At 53.6% G+C, this 14,223-nt stretch overlaps 1 protein-coding gene across 1 annotated transcript in view; it reads left to right on the top strand.

Annotated features, from left to right (window-relative positions):
• The window catches only part of ZDHHC14 (zinc finger DHHC-type palmitoyltransferase 14), a 167,048-nt gene extending 155,091 nt beyond the window's left edge, over window positions 1-11,957 (top strand). The window contains 5 exon segments of the mRNA XM_070417412.1: window positions 162-210; window positions 2,848-2,950; window positions 3,813-3,922; window positions 4,761-4,863; window positions 10,702-11,957. Coding sequence (XP_070273513.1) covers window positions 162-210; window positions 2,848-2,950; window positions 3,813-3,922; window positions 4,761-4,863; window positions 10,702-11,100 — 764 coding nt within the window. The 3' untranslated portion in view covers window positions 11,101-11,957.
• The last annotated feature ends 2,266 nt before the right edge of the window (window positions 11,958-14,223 follow it).

Below are 14,223 nucleotides of genomic sequence, written 5' to 3'. Positions count from 1 at the left end.
GGTGCCGCAGCACATACACGATGCAGTTATTGCACTGATCCCGAGACACCGATTATTTCCGTGCAGATGGGAGAGCTCCGCATGAAGGCTGTTTTTCTGGAGGTGAATGTTTGAATACTAAGTGTTGGTCTTAATACTAAATGTTGGTTTTGTTCCCCCAGGTTCACAGCAAACAGGATTCCTTAATGCGATTAAGGACAGTCCCGCCAGATATCCTTTGTGGGTGTGGTGTGTGAAAGGCTCAGGCGTTACGCACTGGACCGACCTCCTCGGTTACCCTTCACCCCGTGCCTTGGCTTGTCTTCCCGGCAATCGTATTCTTTTTGTCCCGTAAAGCACCCGGAGAACTCCCTGACGTCCACCTGCATGAGGAATGGCGTCCGAATGCTCCAACTCCGAGTGGCGCATTGCGCCCAGTTTTGGTTGATGTGCCCGTGACGCCAGCCATGGGCAGGAAAGGTGATGATTTCCCTTCAGAGCAGCTGTGGGGGCCGCAGTCTACACCCCACCTTGCATCGTGTCATTTTGACACCGCAGTGAGCTGATGGGGAGACTGCCTTCTGCTATTTATAAAACGTTTCTAAGGCACGAGATACTAATATAGAAAGCTGCATATTTTGTTGTTGCGCTAAACCTTTAATGTTCCACATCCACCGGAAAACAGTGCCTGCCTGTGGGGTGGCGATAGAGGCAGCTTTGCAAAGGGACGGGATCTGGGCGGCAGCCACCCTTGCCGCTGTCCCTCACCCCCACTAGCAGTTTCCCATGGTTCGCACACAGGAATGTTGTGTGTCTTGGGCATGGCCGTCGGCCGCCCTGGAAGTAAACTTCTGGGGATACGGAGCACTTCTGAGGTCAGCTCGTCACGTGTTGTTCGGTGAAAAGTCTTTGCTTCCGTTTTTTATTCTCTCTTTTCCACCCGCGACCGTTTCTTGGCTGGTTTCACCTGTCTGTCTCCTGGCTTTACCGCCAGCCTCTGCAAATTCCTTGCCAGCGTCACCTCCCTGGACACCCAGTTTCCCGGCTGCCGGCCCCTGGCCTCCACTCCGCCTCTGCTCTCACACATGGGGGCATGGCTCCCAGCGGGCTGCCCCTCAGCCTGCCCCTCTTGGGTGGCCGATGGGGTTAGAAGGGGCACCTGCGAGAGTGACCTGTCGGGAGGCAGTGAGAATGAGACCATCTTCGGCACATAGGCCACTGTCCACGTGTCCCCAGGTGCACACCAGGCCTCCCACCGTAACCATTTGCCACCGGAGCAGCCCTGGGAGAAAGGAAGGGGTGGCCGGGCTGCCCAGGGAAAAGCAGACAAACATGGATGGGGAGGGGTCCACCTCTCTGCATCTCTATTCCCCCGCTGGCCCTCCTACCCGTGCATGTTTACGCCTTACCAGCCACGTCTATCTGCTTTTCCGAAACACCACCTGGGTTTTCCTCTCCTCCTTCCTCCGTGAGGGCAGCGGGGCCACCGGGACGTCGTGTGCTGGCAGTCTAGACTCCAGAGGACCCGCCTGTCCCCCTCGGCCAACCTGCCCGGGGACACTCTCCCCGAAAGGTCCTGCTGACTCGGGGCTGCCTCTCTGTGAGCTCGCAGCTTCGAGGTTCAGACCTTGGGACAGGAAAGCGCTGTCTGCCTCTCCCGGAGATGCTGACAGTGGGTTAGCAGGCTGGACCCCTCATTTCTCCCGTTCCCCAGGCAGCCCGTCCCCGGCGGGCACGCAGTCACTGTGACGTGGCAGGTCATGGCGCTGCCTGGGGAGTGTATGCATGTCTCTGGTCTAAAGGGGAATTACCTCCAATCCTGAAAAAAATCAGTGGTTCTGTCACATACGACCTGTGGTTTCCACGCGTGGGAGCATCAGGAAGCCTGAGTATTTCTTTTCTCTGGCCTGTGATTCATTATTGGGGATGCATGGTGCAGATTGAAACTCCCAGGCCTATGAGAATTTTTTTTCCCCAAGAAACATCTGTATCTTGTAAATAGAATTTTGTAAACATTTGTGGGACAGAAAAACCCTCTAGTCTTTTCACGTTGCCCCACCCTTGGCGGTGATCTGCTCTGTTGAAGAACACAGCCTCCTCCTGCTGCGGCTGTAACACCTGCGGATCTGCCCATCACCCAACACCGGTGAGCCTCCAGGGCTCCCAGGCTTCTGTGTCAGGCCTGGCTGAGGGGCGGGGGGAGCGTCCCCAAATAAAGTGACCCTCACCCCGAGCCAGTCTGCGAAATGCCCCCGCTGGTTGAGAAGCCCACGCGCAGGTGGGAGCAGGCAGCACCCAGGTGTGGGAGGGCTGCCCAGGGAGAGAGCCCTGAGGACAACCCCGCCCGGTACAGCCACCCACGGTCACCCCAAGTCCCCCACAGCCTCGCCCTCAGGCCGGGGAGAAACCTGTTGGCACCACAGCCCTCGGCGTCAGTAGCCAAAATGAGAGTCTGTGCTCGAAATGATGCTCAATGTGGAGTCCTTCCCTCGAAGGCGAAGGCGGGGGCCGCTGCCAGCTCCAGCCGCTCGCTTTCCGGTGCAGCTGTCGGTGGCTACACAGTGTGAGTCACCAGGAAAAGGCGAGGAGGTCAGGCAGGGAGGACAGTCCGAGGCCCGTGAAGAAGGCAGCAGGTCGCGTGCAGGGAGCCCATCCGTCATTTACTGTGCAGGTGGCGGGAGGATGTGGGGGAGGGCCTGTCCCAGGTGCCCCTCCAGGTAGGGAGCTCACCAGGGGAGGCTAGATAGACGCTCGAGGCCTAAGTGAGTGTCCGTGGTGTCCCGTCCACGCCTCCAGCCACCGCAGCCCCCGGGCACCCCCAGGCACTCGAGAGCTCCATCCCCCAGTTCCCGTCCTTGACTCGGTCACCGTGCTGGAGGCCGTGGTGTGCTTCTTCTCCGTCTGGTCCATCGTCGGGCTCCTGGGGTTCCACACGTATCTCATCAGCTCCAACCAGACAACCAATGAAGATGTGAGTTCCTTCAGCGCGGGGCTGGCGCTGTGTTTTTGTGTTCGGGAACCGAGGGGGGATGCAGGGAGGGAAAGAAGAGGTTAGGAGCCAGGGTCTGTCCTGTTCCTCTCCAGTGGTTATGTGAGCCCCTTGCCACCAAGCCCAAGGAGAGACAGGGCAGGTGGCATCGCAGGTGCATGTGGAGCCTGCCTCCTAGCTAACGTCTCCACGTCAGCTCTGGGGATTGGCCAGACCCAAAGTTTAACCTTGGCACAGGGTTACCTGCCTCTACTTCATGCGGATGGAGAGGGGCCATCAAAACAAGACACGTTCTGTTGGAAAATGCTTCTTCGTTTTCCTCTCTGCTCTAAGTATCAGTCCATGTCTCCGAATTGCTCCACTTGTCGTAGAGGCTTGAGAAAACCAGCACCGATGAGATGCAAGAACATGAACAGTTATTTAACTTGGTGACTATGACTATTAGAATCTGCACAGTTACTTTGGCAACACCGTGAGGCCAAATTCAGACGGGCTCTAAACTGGCAATCAGGGGCCACGGTACCCCTCCCGCTGCCGTTCACTTAGTGGCTGTTTTAGCACTGAATGTGAATGTGACCGGATCGCGTGGCTCATGTGAGCGGCCTCTGGCGCTACGTAGCAGAAATAAGAGCTCGTCCCCAGAGAATACATTCTCCCTAGTCTGCCTGCTGTTTGGGGGTATTCCCAAGTTGGGCACAAATGCCAGTTTCCCTTGAGAGCAGCGTCTCCATCCCCCTGCCGAAGACGGAGGGAAGATGATTTGCGTCCCCACGGACTTCCCGTGGTCCAGTCGCTCAAACTGTGGCATTGGTGTGAAGGGTGCTGTGTTACTGTCTTCTTTCAGATTAAAGGATCTTGGTCAAATAAAAGAGGTAAAGAAAATTACAACCCCTACAGCTATGGAAATATCTTCACGAACTGCTGTGTCGCCCTGTGTGGGCCCGTCTCTCCAAGGTGAGGTTCAGAAAGCAGGGTGCTCCTCACCAGACTCCGAAAACACGCCTTAGCACACGCCCTAGCACATGCCCTAGCACACACCCTAGAACACGCCTTAGCACACACCCTAACACAAGCCCTAGAACATGTCTTAGCACATGCCCTAGAACACGCCTTAGATGAGGGAGCACAGGCCCCACTGGGAAGAGATGTGACCGCTGCGGGTGGATTAGGCCACACCGTCCACTGGTGCCACGGGGGCACGGCCTCAGTGAAATAAAGACCATAGAGACCTGGCTGTTTGTTGTGTTGCACTTGACACCTTCTTGGTTCTTCCAATGAATTTGTGTCAAGTTTGGGGAAAATCCCCTCAGGGTCAAATAGGGAAACTGAGGCATGTGACTTCATGAATTATTGTTGTGGGTCAGTGGGGAGCAGGGAGCTGTCGTTAGCACAGCAAGGGAACCAGGACACGATGCAGGAAGCAATTAGAAAACCTGTAGAACTGAGTTAAGAGTGAGCTGTATAGAAGGTCAATGCCAAAATAGTTAGAGGCTGATGCGTGCGGCCTGAAGCAGTGGCGGTCGTGGTGATGATACGACAATGACGTTAACAGTGGCAGTAGCTGTGTGCCCAGGACCGTGCACTGGAGTTGCCTCTAAGACATTCCTACGCGGTATGACAATGTGCTCATGGGGGGGCGGGGGTTCCCGTTTTCCAGTGACAGCTGCAGACGCACATTCAGCTCCCTGCACAGAAAGAGGGACCCCCCCCCCCAAGTAGAAATAAACAGTGTTGATGGCGTCTTCGGCTTTCTACTCACTCTCCTCCTGTTCTGCTTTGTTCTCTCTTGTAGCCTCATTGACAGAAGAGGGTACGTCCAGCCTGACACGCCTCAGCCAGCCGCGCCCTCCAACGGGCTGGCCACGTACGGGGCCACCGCCTCGCAGAGCGACATGGTAGGAGCTGCCTGCAGGGCGACACCCTGGAAGGGTTCTCTTACGCTTCTGTGCTCGCTAACCCAATTACACCAGGCGCCCCTAGACCGGGCACCCCTAGACTAGGCGCCCCTAGACGAGGCACCCCTAGACCTGGCGCCCCTAGACCAGGCGCACCTTCAAAGCTTCCTGGACACCAGGGACTGGGAGGCTTGGGCAAGGGGAAGGGGTTGTGGCCGCCGAGTGACGGGTGTGTTAGGGGCTGTGAAGGGGAAGGACACACGACATCTCTTCCAGAAACAGCTTGTGGCACCTGGCGATGGAAAGTCCCCTTGCACAGGCCACAGTGTCATTGAGGGGACGGGATCCAGCTGCCCTCGGCAGGGCTGGGTGGCTGGAGGGTGCCCGGGCCCCATTCTGTCCCTCTGCTCGGTCTGTTCTGATCCCACCCCTCTTTAGTGTGCCATGGATGGCACTGCCAGTTCCCCACTTTCAGCCAAATCTTATACGCACACCTGAGTGCGAATAATCAGACCAGGGTTCACTCTCTCCCAGCGAAGGCTGAGGGAGCCTCTCCAAGGGGCTGCGGGTGTGGCCGCGCATGGACAGGCGGGCTTTGTTTCTGGGTGGCAGACTTGGGGGTGGGGCGGGGGGCTTTCCGCGGGCACCGGGAATCCCAGCTTTATCTGGACCAGATTCCCTAGTGAAGTTCCATGTTTCTGAAAGGGACCGGGCGTGGGGCCTCGTGGCGCTGTTGCCCTCCGTGGCCCTGAGTCACCCACAGCAGAGCTCCCGTGATTGACAGGCCTTTCCAGGCCTGAGGCTCCCGGGCCCTGGCTTCTGAGCACAGAGAACTGCGAGGGGAAGGCGCAGCCTCCGGCCACTGGGGCTCAGGGAGACCGCTCAGCCCCTTGGCCTCCGCTGTGTATACAGACAGGGAGGCGAGGCCCGGCCCCAGCAGCCTTGCTAGGTTTGTTTGTCGGGAGTGGTGTTTCGTTTGTGTTGTGTTGTTTTGCTTTGCTTTGCTAATAATTCCTCTTCTTTGGAAGAAAGTGTATACACATCAGTCCTTGCCACGCGCCCCCATGCGATCCGGGACATTCTGTCCTGTCTGCCCTCGCCCACACAAATGGCCCTTAGGAACGACTCTGTCAGAGAGAAACGTTAACATCGCAGGGGTCACTCTGGAGCCGGTATACAGCACCGCCCTGGACCGGAAGTTCCAGCCGTGACAGACGGGTGTGCAGTGACATCCTCCCAGTGCCAGCCACAGGCTTAAACAGGCCTTCCCTCGGCCCCCCTCAAAGCCGGGAGGGGGACTACGTGTGTGAAGAGCCAGAGGGTTGTCACTTACTAGAGGAGTGACCTTGACAAGTCACTTAACCTCTCAGAATTTTCATCCAGGGGACTGTTGGATCCTGACCTTGCAGGGTTTCTATGAGGAGTGAGTTGATGTAGGCAAAGCACTTAACATCTTGCCTAGCACCGATAAGTACTGTGTAAGGATTAGCTATTATTCTTTTATTATTATTTCCCTCATAGCCATGGGCTGCAAGACCAGCCAGCTCAATTGTATCCACTCTGAGCAACTGGGCAACAATGGAAGTAACGGGTGAGGGGAAGAGCCGGAGGCGGGAAGCTTAAGGTCGTTACCAGATAAGGACATCGGGGCTGTCTTGGGTTTGATGTCTGGTGAGCGCTTTTTTTCTGGACTCCAGATCACATTTTCCTGTCTCTGAAAGTCTGTTGACATTGTATTGAATACTGCGTATTTTGGACAATAGTGTAGAGACTCTGGATTTTGTTATCTTTGTTAGAAGACTGTTGATTCTCATTCTAGCAAGCAGTTCAGCTACTCGCTAATCACCTTGAACTTTCCTGGGTCTCACTGTAGGGCACAATTCTTGCTCCTAAGGCACAGCTTCCCTAGGCCCTCGCTGATCGCAGGGCTGTTAGCGAGGTGTTGGCGGTGTTCATGAGGTCAGTGGCCCCCAGCACTACTTTCGCCCTCTAGTATCTGTGCCCCTCTCTCAGCCCCACTGCAGCTGCTGTCTTCTCCCCACTGCAGGGGGGGAGACTGCACATGCGCACCAGAGCCTGTGGCCACGGTCACGTGGGGGACCCCCACGAGGACTGCTGGTTCCCCTCTCTGCACAGCATCCTCTTCTCCAGGGCCTGCCCTGTGACCCAGCTGCCCCACTCCGCAGAGCTGCTGGGCCCTGCTCAGACCTGAGCTGGCGTCCAGGTTGGGGATGTTTCCCCAACGGAAGAGCTGGCTGACTGTGGGCCTCGCCTTGTGAGTTCCCTTCTCTCAGGATTGCAGTCTCCCTTTGTCTGTTTGCCTTATGGGAAATCATTTATCTCACTTATTTGGGGCAGTTTTATACACCCCTCCCCCCATGTACAGAGGGATGCTAGTCCAGTATCGGTTATGCATCATCCCTTGAACAGAAGCCTGTCTCTGTGATTGGAGGAAGCGTTGCAGCCGGCATTGCCACAAGCCCAGACGCACAATTTTGTTACCCACTCTGCGGATAATAATGCTGCATTAGCCTTGGGGCGTGAGCACTCTAGCCAGACCTTTCCTTGAAGGAGGGACGTTGGGAGGCATTCGATATAGCAGAGGAAGGAAATGAACACATTATTTTATTTTAGGACCAAAGTCCAGATCCGAAAGGTACTTCCTGGATGATAGGAAAAGCGCTTCTGGGGAAATAGGTGCTATTTTAGGAATGAGAGGTAAAGGCTTTAGGTCTTAGAGAAGCACAGTGATAGTGCGGGTCAGAAAGGTTAGGCAAATCTAATTAGAGAGCCCTGGCATCCGAGTCAACACTGAGGTCTTATTTCCTCAAAAACAGGACAATGCACTGTTAACTTACCATCTCTCAGATTTGTGGCTGGGGATAGGTATGTGGTGCCTAAGCAGCCTTCCCTCTACGACAGAGTCCCAAGGAGGAAAGAATAGGGAAGCACCGAGGTGGCATTGAAATGGTGCGTGCAACCAGGAGAGCCTCTGTCCTGTGAGCACCTGTGAAATTCCAGACCCCTCAGTGCCACCTGAGCACCTGTTCTCCCCACGATTGGCTCTCATTGTTACCCCGTATTGAAGTTCTGCGCATGTGCACACAGTGGTGACATCACTCGTGGTCCAGTTCTTAGTGTATCTCATTTGATGGTCAGTCTCAGTTCTGTCTAGCACCTGGGTCATAGTTTATATTTAAACCTATTGTCAAATAATTTTAAGTTGTGAATAGCGTCCAGGTCACAGTTTATGTAGCTACAAAGTTCCTTTGGGATCACATGCTAACCACAAAGATAGTTCCTAGTTGTTGGGATTTCTTTTTGTTTTTTTTTAGAAGATCATTTGATATATTTACTTAACCTAATTTCTAAATCCCCTTAATCCAATATCAAAACAAGGCTAAACCTAGCAGTGGGATGATTTACTCAACTAGTAAATGAAGATAACTCTTCGTGCATAATCTGAAAAATCAAATATTGTAGAACAGTACAACTTAAGCAGATTTAAATGGTAATGTTAATAGAAGAATACAGCCTACATTTTAGGTAGGTTTTAAAGTTTGTGGTGTTTTTATAACTGTAAGTGAGCATTCATGAGACCCAGAACACAGCGCCATAGGCAGGCAGAAATGAACAATGCCCAGCATTAATACTTTGACAGAATTGGAGCAAACTAAGTAATTTCATTCATTCTTAATATGTATAAAGACCATCTAGAAAGCGCACGCATGCAGTCTGTGTCCGAGGGTCGCTGCAGACACGAAGTCAAGGTAAAATGAAATGTCTTCCAACATGAGCGATTTTATTTGAAAATCTGCAGAAACAGAAAGTAAATGATCTCTGGGGTGCTTCTGAATTGTAACATTCGAACACCTGAAGCCATAAATCTCTCTGCAAGTAAAACGCGCTGCGTTGGGGCAGTAAATCAGCCACCACAGTGACTTCCTGCAGGTCCGGCCAGCGCTCTGGCTCACAGACGTATCCGTGTTACACTGCCAACAGGGGGCGCTTTTCATAAACAGGCTCACGAGTGACCCCACTTCTGTTCTGTCAGGACTCAGCAGGGGGGTGATTTTTGACCAAAAGACAGGGCAATTTCATGTGGTTCAACCCTATATTTGATAAACAGGAACTTGTAAAGGGGTTGTTTTGGAACGAAAACACGAGTTTCTCGGTTTCCTGTTCAGAGTAATGAATTGTCGTTGTCCAATATCCTGGGGCTTGTTGTTTCCCCAGAGTATATAACTGGTTAGATACATTAAAATACTCCCAATGGCTTCTGGGTGTTAGTGCTGGGATAGAAATAAATCCTGCCGAGCTGGGTGACTTGGGAGAGAAACTGTTGAGCAGTGATGTCTCCCTCTACTGGATGAAGACAGGAAACGCCAGGAAAGGAGGGGGGTGGATATAAAAAGATCAAGGTGAGAGGAGAGAGGTGGGAAGAGAAGAAAAAGAGAAGTGGGAGGGAAAGTACACAGGTGGGCGGGAAAGAGACGAGAATCAGTGGGACCGAGAGAAAGCCGTCAAGTGGAAAGATCAACAAGAAATGGGCAAATAAGAATGAGAAGCAGAGGTAGGAAGGACTAGGCGTAAGGACACCTTTCCCTGGGCCGTCGTCACGGGAACCCTGAAGTGTTGGCCATTTTCTCCCTCGAACTTCTGCAATGGGCTTTACAACCATGAAGGTTGTGCAAAACGAGGAAAAGCTCTGACCTTTAAAAAAATTCACATATTCCCTAATCATTGGGCTTCTTCCGAGAAGGAGATGTTGAGAACGTGCAAAGTTAATATGACGAGGATGATAAACCCTGCTGGGCAGTCGTTGCACTGTCCTTGTTCGGAGTCTAATAGAATCATGGTGTCCATCCCGGTGGCCGGTCTGGAGCCAGCAGGAGCCTCCTGTGGGCGCTGCTGCGGGAGGCGCCTGGCCCCAGGCCCCCGGGGGCGTGGTCTTCTAGCGGAAATCAGTTGAAGGGCAAACCATTTCCAGAGTTATGGAATGCACGCAGGATTTTGAGACTTAGATCCGTGGTTCCAGTAATTGTGCCCACGGATGGATACTTTTAATGAAATGCTTTAGGCTACATTTTTATTTTCACATTTTTAAGTCTTTAAGTTTTCCCCGGGGTAAACCAGAGAGCCTTTCATCAGGGTCCTGGCCATGAGGCTGCGTGCAGATTTGTTACAGTTTTAACGAGTCATCAGTGTGGCCACGGGAAGCGCCCCTGGGTGTGTGCAGGAGTGGGCCCAGGTCTATGACGTGCACTGACCACCAGGGGCCAGACACTCAATACAGGAGCTGCCCTCTGGTGGTCAGTGTGCTCCCACAGGCAACCTCCTGCAGCCAGTCAACCTCCTGCAGTCCCTCCCCACCGGCTGGCCCTGATCGGCCCCAATTGGCCCTGACGGCCGGCCAGGCCAAGGGACCCCACCCGTGCACAAATTCGTGAACTGGGCCTCTAGTTGGTTAATAAGATTATGTAAGTTACCAGTGGACAGTCCTATGATGCATGGGTGGCATTGTTTGAAGTGAGGTCCTTTCTGTGAACCAGGGCCAGGAGCATGGCAGGCCGAGGCTGCCCCCTACTCCCTGGGCACCTGTGGGGGGCTGTGAGCTTGAGCAGCTTTCCCAGGTGCCGGGTGTTGGTGTTTACCACATGCTGGGTGTCTCCAAGTGAAACCGGCTACTGCACACGCTCCCTGCCCTGCTGACTGAGGTGTCACTAACGGGTTTCTCTTTCTCTCGCACCCTGCCCTCCCCCTGTCCCTCTGCCCCTTCCCCCTCCACCCTATGCCATCTCGTCTGGGCTTCTCTTTGCTGGCTCCCTCCTGCTCCAGTGCGACCAAGACCAGTGCATTCAGAGCACCAAATTCGTTTTGCAGGCCGCGGCCACGCCCCTGCTGCAGAGCGAGCCCAGCCTCGCCAGCGACGAGCTGCACCTGTCGGGGAAGCCGGGCCTGGGCACACCCTGTGCCAGCCTGACGCTCGGGCAGCCCACGCCGCCCTCCTCCATGCCCAACCTCTCCGCCGAGGCCGGGCTCACAGACATACTGCCCTTGAAAGAGGAGCACGTGGGCCACCAGTTCCTGACCCCGGAGGAGGCGCCCTCGCCGCCCCGGCTGCTGGCCGGCAGCCCCCTGGCCCACAGCCGCACCGCGCACGTGCTGGGCCTGGCCAGCCAGGACGCGCTGCACGAGGACTCGGTGCGCGGCCTGGTGAAGCTCAGCTCCGTGTGACCGCGGGCCCGGCCGGACTGCAGGCAGTGGGGGCCGACAGGGGCTGCTCCCCGCAGCAACTTTCCGGTGACTCAGGGCCGTGGTGGCGAGGATTCAGGCCCTGCGCACAGGGACCGCTGCGGAGCGCATGGATCCCCTCTCCCGCAGAGGCGCAGGGCCCAGATGCTCCCAGCTTGGTGTGATTGGCATTTCTCCCCACCCAACCGCTTTGATGACGGTGAAAACAGGGAAGTCGCTATTGTCAGGCCTTTGGAACAGGGCGGGCGTGGGGATGGGGGAACCTGGGGTCTGTGATCAGAGGCCCAAGGGACAGGACGTGCCCGGATGTCAGTCGCACTGTCTGCTGCCACTCTCGGAACAGACACACAGAAGGCTTGCGAGACTGGTGGCCAGACTGAAATTGCACTTCTTTGTTATGCTACTAATATTTGAAATAGACATGCTATTCCATTTGTTAATTTAAAAAAAAAAAAAAAAAGTCGAAAGGACAAAAACAACCAGTTGTGAGCCTGCATGCCACGCTCGTCCGTTCACGGTGGTGATGGTCTGCAGACGGAAGTGCTGCCTTCTTCCTTTAATTTTGTGAATTTCCAAGTCCTGTTTCATGGGAAGATGGTGGGAGAGGAACCAAGACTAATGGACAATGCCATCCATCGCCAGTTCATTCAGCTTAATTGTACCCGGGTAGGTGGTGCCTGGGCCGCAGAGGACTGCTCGGGGGTTAGCAAATGGAGAATCAGTTAACCTTCTGTTCAGTAGTTAACCGAGGTTTTGTGTTATACCACACCCACCACACCTCCTTGTGTGACCAGACTTCCTGTGGACAGCCAATAAATGACGCCCTCTGTTATTTTGGATCTGCGTGAAGTTATCCTTAACAGCGTAAATGACAAGGTATCCTGTGGCTGTGGAAAGTTTGTTGTTATCGAAGTATCCCTAGTGAGGAGTGGTCCCCAAATGGCCACAATCAAGCCGTTGAATTGTGGGGTATGTAAGAGAGCAGCTTCTTGTCATTTTTTAAAATATATTTTTTATTGGCTTCGAAGATGAATGATGAGAGGGAATCATGGATGGGCTGCCTCCTGCACACCCCCTACTGGGAATCGAGCCCGCAACCCGTGCATGTGCCCTTGTCTGGAATCGAATCTGGGTCCCTTCAGTCCCTAGGCCGACGCTCTGTCCACTGAGCCAAACCAGCTAGGGCTTCCTGTCATTTTTCTTTTTTCTTTTCTTTCATCATCTCTTTTCGACATAGTTTTAGCGGAACATGCTCTGCGTTCGCAGGTTATCCTGCGGCAGTTTATATCTCTGGCACGTAGAGGGGAGCGGCCGTTCAGGCACATGGTGTGCTGTGGGCCGCCTTCCCCGCCCTGCCTCCTGCGACTGAGGCACCAGCACTCAGAAGGGTAACCTGCCATCCTAGTGAAGGCCTCGCAGTGGGAGGAGACACCGGCTTACAGTGTGGGCCGAGACCATGTAGATCATCGTTCTTCCCTAGACACTAATCAGAATGGAGTTAAGAAAATTACACTCCATTCACGCCCATTTCTCACCTGGCTTTGGACTTCGGGGACTCGGCAGACTGTCCCTGCTTCTCAGGTGATAAATCCCACAGCCAAACCGACTCAAGCTGCACATCGGGCTCGGGGCCCCTGCAACCACATGAAAGGCAAGATGCATTGAGCAGTGATGCAGGAGGTCCCCAAAGGTTTGAACTCATGGGAAAGGGCTGTTTCGTCTGAGAAAGAGCTGCCATTTTATATAAAAGGGAAAAAAAGGATAAAAGACAAAAGCTCAATGTCAAGTCTCATCTGGGATAAAGCCAGTTCTTTGTAGGTCAAAAAATTGTGCTGAAAATAACCAGAGTTCTTGGGTCCTGGTATCTTCGAACCATCCCTATGTTTCCTACTGTATATGTGAATAGAAAACGTGAAGGTAGATTATGTGTAGCCATTATTTTTAATTTTTTTATGATTTTAGAGAGAGAGGACGGGAGAGAAAAACAGTTTCACCCAACCATGCACTCACTGATTGATTCTTGTATGTGCCCTGACTGGGGATCGAACCCACAACCCTGATATATCGTGACGATGCTCCAACCCACTGAGCCACTTAGCCAGGGCGGCATTATTTAGTTTCTGGACCTCCTAACTACTTGTACACACTGGGAATTTAGAATAAGGGGGACAGTGTCCCCTCCTTAATCAACCTCACGGTCATCAGTGCACAGGGATTCCCCTGCACACACTGCCTGTGAGCAAAAAACGACAGCCCCCTGCCTGCCTTCACCCTCGCCTCCCACTCTGCTCTTCACCTCCTTCCATCTGCTCCCCGGAGACTGGGAGAGAGCTGGCCCTGGGAGAAAGCGGGTGATTCTGTCTCACTCTGGTACCCGCATGGCCCTGTCCGTTCCCAACTTCTTTATCTGGAACACAGAGACGTGGCCTTTGGGGTCCTCTTCTTCCTCACATGCTCTAATTCAGCATTTCCTGATTTCCCATAACCAGCCCTTCTTTCCATCTCAGTATGAGAAAACCCAAGCAGCAAGGGCCGTTATTCATTGGTCTTGACATGATGAACATTTCCTTCATATTTCTTGTCAGTCTTCCATACCAGCCTGGGCCCCGTTCCCTGGACCCACATCCTTTATCAAAGAGGGGGTTGGGAAGTCTGGTGAAATGAATCAAGTCTATTCAGGGTCCACGAGGGAGATTAACTTAATGAGCCAATTTGCTAAGACAGTTCGCTTCTTAAAACCCAAAACCAGAGAGGTACCACCGCTCTTTCCTCTGGCTAGGGAAGCACGGAGGGCCCTCCGCATGGGCCATGTGCTCCTGGAGCTCCCTCCTTCCTCCGGTCAGGGATGGTTTCGGAACAGCGGCTTGCCTGGCGATGAGCTTGCCATTCCCATGAACTGGTCTGTCTCTTTAAATGTTGAGTGGTTGCATCCAGCTGTGGCTGAGCAGACCTTGGTCTTCCTCAGCTCTGTCAGTGTGTTACAGATTGATTGCATGCTAGCTAAGAAAGAAAAAAATGAGATAAACATTTTACCGTGCTATTAAAGCCTGGACCATTATCAAACACACATCCACGCTCTTTTTCCTGTTTAAAAATTCATCTGCT

Source organism: Myotis yumanensis, unplaced genomic scaffold, assembly GCF_028538775.1.
Source record: "Myotis yumanensis isolate MYYU_CA2020_CCGP unplaced genomic scaffold, mMyoYum1.0.hap1 SCAF_6, whole genome shotgun sequence".
NCBI classification, from domain to species: Eukaryota; Metazoa; Chordata; class Mammalia; order Chiroptera; family Vespertilionidae; genus Myotis; species Myotis yumanensis.
Note: the sequence above shows the minus strand (reverse complement) of the source record. Positions and strands in the feature narration are given on the sequence as shown.